The sequence below is a fragment of the Bombus vancouverensis genome, chromosome 9, assembly GCF_051014615.1.
Source record: "Bombus vancouverensis nearcticus chromosome 9, iyBomVanc1_principal, whole genome shotgun sequence".
Taxonomy (NCBI): domain Eukaryota; kingdom Metazoa; phylum Arthropoda; class Insecta; order Hymenoptera; family Apidae; genus Bombus; species Bombus vancouverensis.
The window spans coordinates 1,864,078-1,880,154 of NC_134919.1; the positions used below are offsets into that span (position 1 = coordinate 1,864,078).

At 31.4% G+C, this 16,077-nt stretch overlaps 4 protein-coding genes across 13 annotated transcripts; 1 reads left to right on the plus strand and 3 right to left on the minus strand.

The window, feature by feature from the left end:
- Positions 1 to 505: 505 nt before the first annotated feature.
- Positions 506 to 8,600, minus strand: LOC117159974 (prolactin-releasing peptide receptor). 6 transcript variants are annotated; one of them, XM_076621193.1, is made up of 4 exons: positions 6,584 to 8,600; positions 5,218 to 6,403; positions 4,129 to 4,385; positions 506 to 687 (listed from the first exon to the last, which is right to left on the minus strand). In XM_076621193.1, exons 2-3 carry the CDS (start codon positions 6,172 to 6,174, stop codon positions 4,164 to 4,166), a joined length of 1,179 nt encoding a protein of 392 aa, XP_076477308.1. In that variant the 5' UTR covers positions 6,175 to 6,403; positions 6,584 to 8,600; the 3' UTR covers positions 506 to 687; positions 4,129 to 4,163. The 6 variants fall into 6 exon arrangements, with proteins under 6 accessions (XP_076477308.1, XP_033196183.1, XP_033196182.1 ...); XM_033340292.2 differs by lacking the exon at positions 506 to 687 and adding an exon at positions 2,251 to 2,513 and having other exon boundaries at positions 5,218 to 6,386; positions 7,593 to 8,600; XM_033340291.2 differs by lacking the exon at positions 506 to 687 and adding an exon at positions 2,251 to 2,513 and having other exon boundaries at positions 7,593 to 8,600.
- Positions 8,601 to 8,871: 271 nt separating this feature from the next.
- On the minus strand, positions 8,872 to 11,941 carry Atg101 (autophagy-related protein 101). Of its 4 annotated transcripts, none has more exons than XM_076621195.1 (2): positions 11,668 to 11,941; positions 8,872 to 10,294 (listed from the first exon to the last, which is right to left on the minus strand). In XM_076621195.1, exons 1-2 carry the CDS (start codon positions 11,681 to 11,683, stop codon positions 9,630 to 9,632), a joined length of 681 nt encoding a protein of 226 aa, XP_076477310.1. In that variant the 5' UTR covers positions 11,684 to 11,941; the 3' UTR covers positions 8,872 to 9,629. The 4 variants fall into 4 exon arrangements, with proteins under 4 accessions (XP_076477310.1, XP_076477311.1, XP_076477312.1 ...); XM_076621196.1 differs by lacking the exon at positions 11,668 to 11,941 and adding an exon at positions 11,061 to 11,382; XM_076621197.1 differs by lacking the exon at positions 11,668 to 11,941 and adding an exon at positions 11,295 to 11,381.
- Positions 11,942 to 12,081: 140 nt separating this feature from the next.
- LOC117159975 (epimerase family protein SDR39U1) lies at positions 12,082 to 14,513 on the minus strand. 2 transcript variants are annotated; one of them, XM_076621194.1, is made up of 6 exons: positions 14,355 to 14,513; positions 13,894 to 14,035; positions 13,565 to 13,835; positions 13,232 to 13,497; positions 13,047 to 13,160; positions 12,082 to 12,980 (listed from the first exon to the last, which is right to left on the minus strand). In XM_076621194.1, exons 2-6 carry the CDS (start codon positions 13,918 to 13,920, stop codon positions 12,867 to 12,869), a joined length of 792 nt encoding a protein of 263 aa, XP_076477309.1. In that variant the 5' UTR covers positions 13,921 to 14,035; positions 14,355 to 14,513; the 3' UTR covers positions 12,082 to 12,866. The 2 variants fall into 2 exon arrangements, with proteins under 2 accessions (XP_076477309.1, XP_033196186.1); XM_033340295.2 differs by lacking the exon at positions 14,355 to 14,513 and adding an exon at positions 14,099 to 14,233 and having other exon boundaries at positions 13,894 to 14,000.
- Positions 14,514 to 14,655: 142 nt separating this feature from the next.
- Positions 14,656 to 15,924, plus strand: MED10 (mediator complex subunit 10). The gene is made up of 3 exons (XM_033340306.2): positions 14,656 to 15,170; positions 15,479 to 15,562; positions 15,651 to 15,924. The coding sequence occupies exons 1-3, from the start codon at positions 15,028 to 15,030 to the stop codon at positions 15,838 to 15,840; spliced, it is 417 nt and encodes a 138-aa protein (XP_033196197.1). The 5' UTR covers positions 14,656 to 15,027; the 3' UTR covers positions 15,841 to 15,924.
- The last annotated feature ends 153 nt before the right edge of the window (positions 15,925 to 16,077 follow it).

The following is a 16,077-nucleotide window of genomic DNA, read 5'->3' on the forward strand; positions in this document are numbered from 1 at the left end:
AATTATTGTACCATTACACAATTACACAAATTATTATACAGAAATTATGAAATTGTAAAATTGTACAATCACTGTAAACTTGCAAATTAAATTGAATAAAATCAGCTTATTTTGCAAATGAATAAAACGTTTGATCATTTAAAATTCTTTCAATATCCACAATTCAGTGAATTCTCAAATTCTTCCTGCGAGCAAAAAATTGTCGTTGGAACGAGAAATGTATCAGCTGAAATAGCGATTTTGCATCAGGAGAACGTGACAGCATAAGAGACCGGCATAATTTCGGCGATTCTTAGAATATGACATCACATTCCAAGAAGTTCTCGAAACCGAAATTTTCGGCTTCTTAAAAAAATTTTCGGCCGATTTTGCGATTTTGTATCAGGGGAACATGATAGTGTAGCACCACAATTTCGACAATTTTTAGAACTTGACATCATATTTCAGGAATTTTTTGGAACCGAGAGTTTCGAGATTTCGCCCAATATTTTATAAAATTATAAAATGTCATTAAATTATTCTGATTTATTGAAACTGTTCCTAAATACATTCTGTATAATTATTTTACAATAAATAATCTCATTTTTTATTGTATTATATAATCATTTGTAAAAAGATCGTTGTTGCTGGTTACTGCTGGCTGCTTATGATATCCTGAGTATTGTTTTCGATCCTAAAGTGACTTTTCTGTAATCAATACAAAAAATGCAATTTATTTCTAATACATAATTAAATTTTTGAGCAATTTTTATGCTTTTTCATAAAGGATATTATCAATACTAATGAGATTAAACATTTGAAGGAATATGGTATTGATGAAGTAGATTGACATTGTCTTTATCTGACTCATTTCTTAAAGACATTACATGAATTCTAATAGATATAATCTAGCGAACCTGATTACAAATCTTATTTATATGTATAGTATATTAGCAGGAAAATACAATACTACAAAAGCATTTCTGTAAAAATATTTTTATAGCTATTAGAAAAAGATGATCATTCTGAAGCTGGCACATTCTACTATAACTGTAAGATACTCTATACACAATTGTTGTATAATTTATTTTGTAATGTGATTTTTTTTCTTTGAAATATTACGATATAAATTTCATTGAAATATATATAATAAATAAATAATTACGATAACAATAAAAATATAATAAATAATTACGATTAGACTGCGGATTTTGATGAAAATTCATATTTTTAAGTATATAATTAGAAAATTATAGAATTTTGATAGAAAATCATCGTTTACCTACCAAGTATTATAGGATGCGCTATAGTTTGGATATTTAATTCATTTTTTCATAATATATACATTTCGAACACAATTCGCAATTTCAAGTTTCCTATAAGTGCATAAGAAGCCACAGTCTACGTCTGTATAATCACGATGAACATTTTTATGTATGAATAGATCATTTCCTTTTTATTAAAGATCCGAGAATGTAAAGTGAACGATAATTTATGGGAAATAAAAATAGAATTTTTAACATATTCATATGACAATACAATTGAAAATTACTTGCATATACATAGATAAAGATATAGAAGTGTAGATATACGCGATGTATCTTGACAAGCATCGTTTTTCACAAGGCGTGCTCGGATTACCGCAATCATTGTGTAGGATAATGAGGTGTTATTGCGGAATTGAAATCGGAGATGGACGAAAGGGGAGAACACGTTCTCGAGAATAGTCGATCGAAACGATGTCGTTATCAGCTTTTATCAGTAAACATACCCCTGCAACGTACTCTCTTATCTCTAGGATATTCGATCGAGCAAGTTTTCGAATAAAATTTCAAACCACGTTTAATGACAAGAGTCCAATGATACTTAATCTGAATCAAATAGATGTAATAATATACGTACACATGTACTATACGTACTACAATGACATAGTATTATACTATGACTACTATATCACTTAATTACGCATTTGTGTCTCATTTGTAATCATGGTTTGTTAACGATCGATGTGAAATTTAACGATGAATTTTTTCATAAAATGCGTATTGGTTTGTACAAAAATATTGAGAAATTAACATTGAACCCTTTGCAATCGGATAACGGTATTTAAAATTTGTTTTTAAAGTCGAATGGCATGTTAAATATTTATTATGTCAAATTTGCTCGAGTGTTGACTAGTTAATAATGCGAAGAGAAAGATATACCAATCGCAAAGTGTTAAGATACAGAAAAATAGTTTGGATAAACATAATAAAGAAACTGACAATGAAGTTGAGCAAGTTCCTTTTTTTTATTTTTCCCTTCGTAATTTTCTTTGTATTTGACGCACCATGGTTTATAACAAACTTAGATTGGCGAATCAATTCTTAATTCTATCGTAATATGATTGTGCAGAATCGCGTGTCTCTTTTTTCTGTAAATATACCGCCACCATTGTTGCTTGTTTCTTTTATACAACAAGTAATGCAAAACGTAGTACTTGATTGAAGAATGATACAAGTAGATTTCAGCCTCCAGAGAAAATGCAGCTGTTTCTGTAACACAGAGATGTCTGTGAAATAGAGAAACATTTCATATATACATATAAGAGAACAATCTTCATTCCTTTCTCCTGCTTCCTTCCTCCTTCTGTTATTGCAACGTTGGTACTTTATATTGTTTTTTCTCTTTACATTGCTGACAATAAACATCATAGAAGGATACACCAAATATGTCTATAAATAATAAAATAGTAATAAAAAAGAGGAGAGAAGAAGAGTACAGCGACCGTATATAGTTATGACAATGCAAAGGAAAAAGTTGAGAAAAAAATTGTTATCGATGAAACAAACTATATACATATATAAATTTCAGGATAGGATATGACACGGAAACACTGGAGCGCTAGTAAAAAAGTGCACGATAACGATAGAAGAATGGCTGTCCTCTGTCCTGAATCCCGAACCAATACGGCAGGAAATAACACGGCAATCTATTGAAAATGTATGTACTTATGTACCGCGGTGTATATGAATCCAATGGACAAGCGTATATGTTTTAACTATAACAGTATCTTCGATTTGTTCCTCCCACAATATCACGATCAATTATGTTAGCATTCGTACAGCTTTTCGTATTCGTAGAATTTCTACCGTTATTTTTGTTTCTATTTCTACTTCTATTCGTTTATAGTCCAATGAATTGCTTGTAATAACATTTTATAATCTTTCCCAACCAATCAATATTTTTTATAATTTTGAAAAAAGAAAACGCTAAAGAGCATATGAAAAGAATAAAAATATGAACTATCATTCAGTGAAGTCAATTTTGTAAGTGTTCTGTAGCTGAAGCTGTTAGAGAAGAAAAATAGCTTTTATTAGAGAAAGTGTCCTTCAGTTGGTGGATCTTGAAATAAATAGAATTAGAACAATAGGTAAATATGTTCTTAAGGTAGGTCTCGAGATAAATATATTTATCGGATACGTAAAACAGTAAAGAAATGTATGGAAATCGGTGCGCTGATCAATGCGAAAAACTGAAACTAGGAAACGTGCCCGCTTAAAAGTCGATTCTCTCTCGTTTCTCTCATTTTCAAGAACGTGAAAGATGCTCAACTTCTGCTTTAGACTTTTCCTCATTATTCAACGAATGCTCGATAGGCAATAATTTTTCCTCATTTCGAGCAATTTATCCTAAGCACGGTCAATTTATCACAGAAAGGAAAGACCGAAGACGATGGAAAAGCAATAAATATACATGTTCAGAGCGACTACGTCATTAGCCAATCGTGTATGTGACGATTTAACTTCTACCTATGTAGATCTTGAGAAAACAGCAAGGATTTCAACGATCCTGTTAACTATAAATAAAGACGATAAACGAAGATAAATCTTTGTTCCCGACTTTATTGCACGTATCCATTTACCTCTTAAATAAATTAGACGTACGAATTAGATGAATAGAACGTTGTATTATACCGGATCTCGGTTTCCCTTTGCCTATCTACCTGTACATATGTATACATAGAGATAGAGGTCTAATGCAATTAATGGATAATGCGATCAATTTATAAATATTTGTTTTTAGCGAAGAAAGACATCTATACGATAAATACAGTAAATATTATATTATTCTCTTCCTCACAGAGAAACGATGTGAATGCATACTTACTTACGATGGTTGACTCGCGTTCGAATTTGATCGAATCAAAAAGTTTCCATTTCTTCCAAGTTTCTCGACATATTGTTGGTGGTCGTTTCGTGGACGATCAGTTCGCGAGCTTCGGGATTTGAAGTTCTTATATGTGTTTCATTCAGTAATAAAGATTCCTGGATAGTGTTATTTCCGCTACATTCTTTATTATTTTGAAATTCTTCGGTGGTTCTTGGAGTGTAACCGTTGATTGCTTTTGGAAAACATGGAAGCACCTTCAAAAGAATTCAGATGGGTTTTATCGTGAAATTTTGACGGTATTAAAAATATATCGATAGTATGATAGTATTGAAAGTTTGAAGCCATAGGCTAAGATAAGGAACACACGGCTGCTTCGTACATTATTATCTTATTATAGGTTCTTCTATTTTACATTTAGTTTGAAATCGATAAGAATCTACAACGTTAATTATATTAGACACAGCGTGTGCGTTTATTTCTTTACTTGTTCATCGAATTTTGATAATGTACGTATGAATTTGCAGCTTGAGTTCGTGCATCTTTCATTTGTGTTTAATAACGAAACATATTTAACAACAACTTGAAATGGTTTAGCGCGATAATGGGCTCGAGAGAACGTTGTCGGCTTATGTTAGAAAGTAAGGAACGTTCGTTCGATCAAAGTTATAAATCGTATTGCAATGTAAATGAGAGAACTTTTCTTTAAAAGCTTTTCTCTTATAACCACGGTAAGTGGAATTTGAGGAGGGAAGAGATCTTTCAGCGAATAATTTAGTGTCGTTTATACGAGTCCATTTACAGGTGGATAGTGAGGATATACGCACGACACAGAGACACGTATAAGCACGCATAACGAAAAGAGAATTTACTCGGAGATGAAATATGATACGAGATCCGTACATTACAATTACCTACTTACAAGTATTTTAATCAACTATGTATTGAGTTGATTAAAAAACAAGAATTGGAAGAGGAGAAAACATGGTAAGAACCGAGAGCAAGAAAATTGAGAAACGAAGGAAACTTTCTACGAGTAAGTAGACACACATATAACAAGAAATAAAAGTATAAAAAGTAAGTTCGTACTTGCTTAAATTCTTTGCGAAAGTTATCGTTGAGCCAAGCGTAAAGGAAAGGATTGTAGCAGGTGCTACTCATAGCGAGGCAATGCGTCATGAAAAAGCAGATTCTGTAATAAGCCCAATCATTGGCAGGTGAATAAAAATCGTCGATAACGTTGATGATATTGAGCGGCAGCCAAGATATGCCGAATACGGCAACCATAGCGATCAACATCCGATTCGTTCGTTTCTTTCTTTCTCTGTCAACCTCTTCTCTTTGACTAGTCTTTGTGCCAGGTTTCGTTCTAGCTCGATCGTTCAACTTGATCGAAACGCAAATATAACAAAAAGCGATGATGAAGAAGGGTAAGACAAATTGTAGTATCGAAGTAATGGAACTAAAGATTTTTCGAAATCGTTCGTTCGGCCAGTGTTCCTCGCAATAAGTGTACGGCTCCTCGAGATGCATGTAAAGCCCGTAAGGTAGAGTGAACAACAATGCGATTATCCAAATACCGACTATCACGGCTAAACAAACTTCGATCTTCATACGAGGATGGAAAGGATATATGATCACCATGAATCTATCGATCGCGATACTCGTCAAAGTGAATGTGCTGATGTATACGCTGACACCTTGAGCGTACGGTACCAAGTGGCACAGGGTTCTGCCAAATATCCATCCCCCGAGAAATGTATATAAAGGAGTAAACGGAACCGCCAGAGCACAGAGTAGCACATCGCTCAATGCTAGATTCGTGATAAACAGATTCGTAACTGTCTGCATTTGTCGATTTCGTGCCACGACGAAACATACGAGCACATTACCAAACACACCAAACGCAAAAATATTTGCATAAAATATGTAAAAGATTAATTGCACTAAACTATTCGAGGTTACATCGTTCTCTATAGTCGGACGGTTAGTAGTCGACCATCCTTCTACGGCGGTCCCGTTTGATAAAATCGGCGAATCATTCATTTCTCGATCGATCTGTCTCCGGGGACCGAGCAGTTATTATTCCACTTTCCCTATCTTGTTCTTTGTCTTTTTTTTTATTCCAACCTGATTTCTGTCTTCTTTTTTTCCAAAATTGTCTTGTTTTCCTCTTCTGTTTCTCTTCGTTTCGAATCTTTTTCCTCGAGAGCTTTTTCAGTACGATTAGAATAAGACAGAATAAGATGAAGCCGCAACTGAAAACATATGCCGACTATTCCATCGTTTATAATTTACGGTAATATCGTCTTGATTATAATTAAATAATTATATTTGAATAATTACGAGCTAAGCCAATTATTAACAGCCAATGAGAAATAATTAATCGATTTGTCAAAGATGATCGAATTTGTTTTACTTTGATTGCTCGTAGATATTCATATGCGTTACTGACCGAATGAAAATATCGTCGACACAATAACACGTATTACTGAAACTAATATATATAATGTTGATACATCTGGATTGTTCTTCATTTGAAAAAGTTCTTCGTTTTATTCCATTCACTTTAGTCAAATCGTATAACCGATCTCAAAGGTGGTAAAATCTGGTGTTTCTCGAGGTTACCGAGTTTAAAACATTCCCCAAAAATAGAACGATATTGCGTGATCACGAATCGTCCTTCGATCGATGCCAGTTATATAAAATTTTTTACACTCAAAACGTTCAGTCGAAATAAAAAAATATGTTCGAATTATTCGATTAGAAAAAAAGGAATCGAAAAGTTTTTCAACTCATTGCCATTCTTATTGTTTACATAGTTACTTATTTACATATACATACATAACATTTAGTTTGCTATTACGCACACAATCTTTCTCTGACAATGAGTCAAACTTTGAGTAATACTTCGTGTTATACGTGTTAAATCACCTGCTCTTAATTATCGCAATCTGTTCAAAGTATTTTAATTAGAAGCAGTATCGGCAGAAGTGTTTAAAAAATACTTTGCTATTAAGAAATGTATAGTAGTTGAAATCAAAGTTAAAATTTATTATTTTCTCCAACCACCTGTTGATAATTTCGACCGTTAATCTTTATGTACATGTACATGTCTTTTTCGTTATTACGCAAAAATATACGTATATAAAATGGAAACAAAGCAAATAGTTAGACACGAGAGAACAAAGACTAATTATAAAATAACTGAAATTAAATTAAAAATTAATTTTTCAGGCCGATCGTGGAGAATTATTTAGAAAATCAATCGTAATTGATGCTTCACAATTATAACAGTACCACGTACTTATTACATAAAGTAACCAAAATATGTAAATTAAAAATATTTTACGTTGGCAATGGCAGGTATTCACCGTCACCGAATAAAAAGTCAAATAAAAAACATGTAGATAGTAATCTTTCGAAATCACTTTACACACAATTGTTATAAATGTCGATTATACCTTTCTTTGACAAGTACTTATAATTTTGCTTTTTTCTTCTCTTTTTATTATAAAGATGAAAGACGTTTCAGTATTTCTTATATTACGGTTTGTTTCTAAATAATATAAAGCGAGCACCACAACATTTAACAACGTGTTATAATTTTCAACGATGAAACGCTTTCGAAGTGACGGCTAGCCTTTTCCACCGATAACTGAAAATGGAAAATTGTTGGCTAAACCTAACTAGACAAGCCGCCGTTTTCTCGCGCAGGCGTCCGCGTTACCATCTGTATTCTCTTCCTACCGTCTTTTTACCTATAACTTGCAATGTTCATATCTGGTATCTGTAACAACGTGTCGGCTTTCAGTTCAGTAATAACTGAGAGTACTATAGCCAAAATGTAATTTGAAAATCAGTACTTGTATCATGACATTCGAACATTTTCTAACATATACAAAATTAGTAATATTAAAAAATATCAAAGAATCACTTTATTCGGAACTTTGCTGTTATAGTAAATTCAATATATTTCCTCTAGGCCTAGATCCTTCCTTAAATACTTGCACACTCTTGCAGAAGCTTAATTTAATATAGCGAAAGTAGTACCATGTTACTATTATACATTATCGAAAAATGTAGGTATATTTACGATAAATCTAATATTTCACGAAAGTATTTCATTTTTTAAATTATTTCACGTTGCAATTACACACGTTAAAACTTTTCATCTCTTGTTTTTTTATATAAAAGATTCATACAAAAGAATGAACTTCAAAAAATTTAATCAAGACCATTACATAGTTTTTACTTATAGGAGTGATCTATGTCAGCTTGATACGTTTTTATTTCACAAATAATTTTCCACTCAAACAACAATATTAATTTTAGGACAAAAGATTCATTGACATTCAAGTAAGTATATTTACTAAAACTTTTTAGAATCTTTCGACTTATCTGTAATATATACAACGGATTATATTATTACTACTATTTCGCTCTTTATATCTTTTACTTAATCAATACGATCGTTATAAATTGTTCTTTTAACAAGGATGTTTTAACAAGAGCAAACTATAAAAATTACTTAAAGTCTATTTTTCAATCACATATACATACTACATATTTTCACATTTACATTAATATGTGAATAACAAATGTAGAAACAAGCACTTGTACTATATGTTTATTCACAATAGTAAGTCTAGGTTTCAGTCATATATTAAACATTAAATATGTGCACGAGATTTTTCAAACATAGAAAAAGAGTGAGAGAGAGAGAGAGAGAGAAATAACAGCTTTATATATTAGAACAAATTTATTACCTTTAAATTTTGCTAAATAAACACATACACTGTTTTATTTCCTTACAATCGTCATGTATTTTCAGAGATAAATAAAACAAAAAATGTTCTCTATTAATGAGATATCATTATTCGCCTATTAACAATATTCACATTTCAACAAATTCGAATTTAAAATAATGAAAAGTAAATATTTCATATTTAATCTATAACTGATTACCTAGAAGACTTATGCAATGGACGATATTCATGGAATAATATATGTATACGCAAAAAAGTAACTGCTATACACAATTGGTTCCTTTGTACTATAGAAATTTTACAAATATTTTAAGTTTATACAATTATAATATATATTTTTTTTCCGTTTTCTTTCTGACAAATATTGTCGGCACAGAATTTGCGTAGACGCCGGTCAGAAATAGCATTTTGATGTATGGGATTGATCTCTTTATCCCACTTTATTTCAAATATTGCATACAATTAACTCTATCCTTCTAGGTTTCAATCCTCTATGCAAGTCAATACATATAAAAACATGTAATGTGACAAATGTTTATAAACTACAAGTAAAAGAAACTAAAAGAGTATGAGTAAGGTATGATTTGAGTATATATGAATGCACACCATTTCATATGACAAACAGAATTCCTTTGTTAATGAAGGAAAGTTCATAATGTTAATTTATCCAGGAATGAATTTGCATTATATGTACATTACACTAAAAACATTCTCATGGAAACTAATAAACAACTAAATGGATAATGTCTCTTTGATCAATTTTTTCATTGTATTACCCATTGTTGTACTCGATGGGCCAGAGGTGGTAAATGATAATTTAAACAGATAAGGTTGTATATCAGGGTACGATGTGTCAAAGATCAAATCCAGTTCAGCTTGATTTGGCATTTTTGGTAAATAATCATGTCGATTCATGACTTCTGTTATATAAAGAATCTTATCTGTTAATAAATCTCCAACTTTTTCTCTACATATCTGTCGTTCATGTTCTGTTGCTAACTTAATAAGTTCTAAGCGTACTGTCCATACTTCCCATGGTATACATTCTGGTTGAAAAGGCCAACGATTTTTCTTCTTCTGAAAGAATTCCAGGGATATTTGGCCAGAACCTGGACTATCATTAGAACGCAAAGCTTCAGAAAAACCTGATATTTCACGTTTCAAAGTTTGATCCAGGTGTACCGATGAACAACAGACATAAGTAAAATCAATGAAGTCGCAGTCAACATCCTGATATCCAACAGTGCCTACTGAGTAACTACCTTCTTGCTTGTACTTAAATTTACCAAGACTTCGATGGAACAGAACACTATGGAATATACTTGCTACTGCTTCATCCACTTGTCTGCCCTCCATACTTAATTCAAATAACTGAGTTCTGGCATTCATGGTGATTCCTATTCAACAAAATATCAGTACAAATGTATAAAAATTTTCACAAATTACAGTAAATTAAGCAATGTTAAAATAACATAATATTTTTTCTTCATATATTTCATTATTATAGTATTTATGCTAAAATTATTAATATTAATTTATTATTAATTGCTTATTAAATCAACGAAGATAAAATCGTATGAAATATGTGAATTAGATTGAATTCTGCTTAGATCAATGTGAAATTAAATTACACATATACGTATCTGAATATCTAGCGTAAAAAAATATGGATAAAAATAAAGCAAATATGATTGTGTCGATTAATCCTAACCTCGTAAGAACAGTGGTAAAAACGATGATTATCACTGGATACTTGTTGTGATATTGGATGATATTTGGTCATCTTTTAATTGTAGAGAAATATCCAATACGTCGAAAATGTAATTAAATAATCGTTGAAAAAATGCATGGAAGTAAGTCCTCCGAGTCTTTAAAAATTTTATATACGAAATATCCAACATATATGTAGATACATCGAAGTAAAATTACAACTTATGGAATTGTCTCGCTTCTTTAAATATTTTACTCTTATTTTTAGACATTCGAGAAACAAGAATTACATGAACTTTTGACCACAACTTTAACTTATTTCTTTCTTCATATTTTTCGCTTTATTTCTTTTCTCTAAATTTTCTTCTCTATGGAGGAATTCTCTTAGAAAAATTTAATTGCAGGTCATTATCATTAATGATAGTCAATTACACATAATAAAACGAAACAAACCAATATTCCTAATATATATAAATTCCTGGAACTAGTTTCCTTCAATGTTCACACAATCACTTCCACCAACATTATCACTGCCATCATTCTATAAATTTTTATCATTTAATTCGAGTGGTTACTATATTTTCAACTTTTATGCTTCACTAGATATTATTCGCTTTCAAATCTCTTTATAAAGAAATTCGTATATATGTAAAATTTCACAAAATCACTTGAATTAAACCAAATTACTTCTGTTTTCTTTCTCCGATAAATAACAGCTGTCCTCGCGGTATCACGCCATTTTCTATTTTCTTTAATCTTATTTGACTCTGCAATATGCAACCGTACGTACTTACTTACTCACATGTACGTATATATGTAACATCGGTATATAGTATTTAATTTTTACAATAAATTACAGAAAAATACAATTAGTTTATGAAAGAATTGCTATAATGGTTCAGAAAGTAGAGGTTATTTATCGACATATGCATATTTATTATGAGAATGTTTCTTAAAATTTTAAATTACGGTTCCAATGATCAGAAAATTTACGTTCGTAAAAAACTAAAATATTACAATAACATGATTATCAATTATTATAAAATTTGATTATATTTACTTTCATATGAGAACATATTTAATTTGAATGTATTCAGAAGACGCTTCTTAATATGTAGACAAAAACAAAAATAAAATTATATTAATACTTTCGCTGCGGAGCGCTCAAAAACGAATTGTTCTCTGAGTAGCCGGCGTGACAATGAGAGATCGGTTGCGCGGATGGTACGATGCTCCGAGAGAAGAGCTACTCTGGCGGATTGCCTATAAGCGCTGTTCGCAACAAAAGGGTTAATAAGAAACGCAGTTGGAAAAATGCAGTGCACATTGATATAGTCACATATTATTTTGGAAATTCATGTTATTAAATACATTGGGATTTTTACCACAATCTATTTGTTTTCTTTTTAATAAAAGAGACAAATAAATTCATCAATGTGTACATAGGAAGTTTTGCAAAGAACAAATTGCGAAATATTAGAAAATAAATTAATTATTTCTTGTTTCTATATACATACATAGTAATATATGAATGTAAATATATAAATTAATATTGTATTGTACAAGTTAATACAATCAAGAATCAGTATTAAAATATTGATATTTATATGTCGGATCCGCGGTAGGAATAAGGTTGGGGGCGTCGGATTTGTCTTCACGGGAACTAGCCATTGCGGCGGTACAGCACAGATGTAGTTTATTACAACAAAGGGATGGTTACTACCGTAACAGTTGATCACGGGACGGGATCAGTTAGACACTCGGGACGCTAGTGGCGATGACTTCAGATTTGTCGACGAATCCACGGTCCACAGGATGACAAGTATCCGCGTAATACTCGAGTCGGGTAACTTCTCGATAACTCAATCGACGATTCGTCCAACGACTAACTAACAAACTCTCTAACTCTCAGTCCAAATGAAACTGCCCTTATATATTCCTATCCCCACTTCTCGGGGCAATCCTTGTTCTTAAGGAGAGTCATATAACCATTCCATACCTCTGTCAGGTACACGTCCCTCCCGTGACCGTGGCTACATCTAGTGACCCGCTATGTCACCTTAAACCCGAATCCATCGTCATAAAGACAGGTTGGAATATTAAAAGTTATTTCTTATTTTTATTGCTTAAATGTAGCTATCATAAAAGTCTTGACTATAGTATTGGGGTTTTTCCCAGCATTTCCGACGGAAAATCCCGCTGTCCTTCCCTCTCCGACATACATATTACTTCAATTAGCTCTCTAATCTCGATTTATAATTATTTATTTTTGCCAAGTACTTCAGCGCAAGCACAATTAATATCAGGATATTGGTATTGAAATCCTAATTCTTTGACACGTTTAGGAATAACTTTTTGTCCCTCCAACATAATCTGAGAAAGGATTGATATAATTATTAACTACAATAGAACATAACACAACATATGATTTGTACTCACTTTTGCCCGTTCTTTATTGAACAAGCTATTCAAAACAATGCGTGGTACAGGAATAAATGCAGGTCTTTGCATTGCAGATGCAAATGCCTTAGTAAATTCTTTATTTGTTACAATCTGTAAATAATAATTCTGTTAATTATGCTTATTTATTATTATTGAAATTAACTTAGATTTCAGTTAATTACCTGGGGGGCAACACCATTTAGTATACCATATACGCTCTCATTCTCAATTGAGAACAAAAATAAATTTACTAAGTCCGTTATGTGTATCCATGGCATATATTGATTTCCACTACTAATAGGGCCACCCAATCCAAAAAAAAACGGTAAATATATTTCTTTAATCATACCGCCATTTTTTCCTAATACAACTCCTGACCTAATTGTGATCTGTCTGATATTGCTATCTTTCGGAAGTTGTGCAGCTTCTTCCCATTCATGACAGAGTTCTGGTATAGGTTTGAAATAATATAATTATATTATTTGTACTGTATTAACATCAAAATGACGATTTACCTGATAGGAAGTCATATTTTTCACATTTGCTTTCTTCAGTGTATTCTGTATCACTTGGTTTATAGCAAGAAACTCCAGAAATTGTTACAAAAGCATTAGCTTTAGTATGTATTATAGCTTTAGCTAAAGATTTTGTTGTCTCTACTCGACTATTTATAACATTTTGTTTAAATCCTTCTGACCATCGCTGTTTTGGATCAAGTATATTCTGACCAGCAACGTTGATTACAGCAGTTGTATTTTCAGGTAAACCATAACATTCCAAATCATGCTAAAAATTTTATTATATTTATTATTATTATATGCTTATATTATTTAGTTCGTCTTACCCATGAAATTCGATTTGGCCCAGGCATGCGAGAAATACATGTATAAGGAACTCCTTTACGAGATAATGAACTTATTATCTGTGTTCCAATAAAACCTGTACCACCACCTGGGAGAATTACATAACCTCATCCGTAACGTAACCTATTAATTGATGTTATTTCGAAAATTTATCTTAAGTTTGCTGAATGAAAAGAATAAACTTGCCTATGACTACGTGTTTTAGCATCATCATAAAAGTTAATGTAAAAATGGAAATGTATTATAGTATTTAGATGTTTGATATGAATATGTTATGGATTGTATAAGCGCAAGTTTTAATATATTTAATTAATACAATATACTAGCTTTATTAAATTATAATCGATTACAAGGTAAATTTAAAATATCTTTTTCATATCTATATACACACATATACACGCACAGACACAATACGATATTTTAGATATTTTATTGTTTATACTTATTTATATTTTATATTTTTGATGAATTATTTATTTTTTGAAAATGTTATTAGAAAACTACGAAGCTTATTTCTCTTATACAACTTGGAATTCAATTATGTAGCTCCGAAGTCTGGTAGTATCAGATATATAAAACATGACTATGTGAGCTTGTGGCCGTATATTTGTTACATATGTATGTATATATATGATTGTATACACAGGTTTGAAAATTGTAATGGAAGGGGGAAGGCTGTTAGCGGTCAGAAAATGTTTCTGAAGTAAATTGCGCCAATCGATTTGATGGTCTTTGTTGTCAGCGCGCCTTTTGTCTGCAATCTGAAACAGGACCGTGTCTGCAACTGAACTGTACTCTATTATGTGAATCTACATTTATTTAAAAAAAACATTCTTTTATACTACATAAAATACCGTACGGTTACTCTAAATAAGTTGAAAGAAATTATGAAAAATAATTTAGTTTATATTCTTTATCTTCAATGGTAAGGACGGCGAAGGTGGCGTTAAATGCTGAAGTTTAACAAATTAATCCTACCGCTATGGTTAGCGGCCGAAAACATATCTCCCGATGTTAAGAATCTTATCCCTACTACGGAAGTTTTCGGACCTACGGAAGTTTCGGTCGCCAGTACGGTTTGCGACCGTGGAATAGGAGCTAGGTACTAGTTGTATATGTATATGTATGGTGTAAATATGGCGTCTACGTTAGAAAATTTGGAAACACAGTTGGAGCTTTTTATTGAGAATGTTAGGCAAATACGTATTATAGTGAGTGATTTTCAACCGCAAGGACAAAATGTACTGAATCAAAAAATGTGAGTTGTGTATATATGATACAATTCATTTCATTACGTACATATTTAATATTATTGTTGAATCAACCAAATAAATATTTCATAAAATTTTTATCCATGTGATCAGGAAAAAGATAAATTATAACCGTGATTTAGAATTATTATTACTTGTAACGGAATATTCCATTGAGATTAATAATGATTAATAACCTAGGAGAGATTTAGATATCATAAAGTATGGTTAAGAATGTTTAAGGGTTTAACATTATTGGCTATTGTTTTTATATATAATATATGATGTTATAATATATGAATTTTTTATGTTTTAGTCAAGGTTTAGTAAACGGGTTACAAGAAATAGACAAACTTAAGTCTCAAGTTCAAGATGTTCATGTACCTTTGGAGGTTTTCGAGTAAGTATGTCAAAATCAGCGGGCTATGTTGTTGATTCTTATAACAAAGAATTCATGTCTACAATTTATCATATCTACATGGTTTTAGTTACATTGATCAAGGCAGAAATCCACAATTATATACTAAGGATTGCATAGAAAAGGCATTAACTAAAAATGAACAAGTGAAAGGAAAAATCGATGCTTATAGGAAATTTAAAGCAAACATGCTTGTAGAGCTAACTAGAGTTTTCCCACATGAGTTGGCTAAATATAGAGCTATACGTGGTGATGAATGAACAGAAAGTAAACCAAACAACATAATGCTTTTTTGTTAATTTTTTTATAATATCCTAATTACATATATAATAAATATTTATTAAAAAAAATACGTATGTTGTAGTAGATTTTATTTTTATGAAACATGTCCCATGAACATACATTACTGCGATATAATTATGGCATTTAGATTGTGTACGGTTAAGTAATAATTTTAAAGTAATCGTTTATTATCAGCAATTAACTTGGATGGTATA

What these genes read in the sequence shown, in the direction of transcription:
- LOC117159975 (XM_033340295.2), bottom strand. Translation starts at nt 14,126, where the DNA reads ATGATGATGCTAAAACACGTAGTCATAG. An exon ending in GGCCAAATCGAATTTCATGG is followed by an intron (nt 13,836 to 13,893) that starts GTAAGACGAACT and finishes TAAAATTTTTAG; the next exon opens with CATGATTTGGAATGTTATGG. An exon ending in TCAATAAAGAACGGGCAAAA is followed by an intron (nt 12,981 to 13,046) that starts GTGAGTACAAAT and finishes ATCCTTTCTCAG; the next exon opens with ATTATGTTGGAGGGACAAAA.
- LOC117159974 (XM_076621193.1), bottom strand. Translation starts at nt 6,174, where the DNA reads ATGAATGATTCGCCGATTTTATCAAACGGGACCGCCGTAGAAGGATGG. An exon ending in TTCGCAAAGAATTTAAGCAA is followed by an intron (nt 4,386 to 5,217) that starts GTACGAACTTAC and finishes ATTCTTTTGAAG; the next exon opens with GTGCTTCCATGTTTTCCAAA.
- MED10 (XM_033340306.2), top strand. Translation starts at nt 15,028, where the DNA reads ATGTATATGTATGGTGTAAATATGGCGTCTACGTTAGAAAATTTGGAA. An exon ending in AATGTACTGAATCAAAAAAT is followed by an intron (nt 15,171 to 15,478) that starts GTGAGTTGTGTA and finishes TTTATGTTTTAG; the next exon opens with TCAAGGTTTAGTAAACGGGT. An exon ending in GTACCTTTGGAGGTTTTCGA is followed by an intron (nt 15,563 to 15,650) that starts GTAAGTATGTCA and finishes ACATGGTTTTAG; the next exon opens with TTACATTGATCAAGGCAGAA.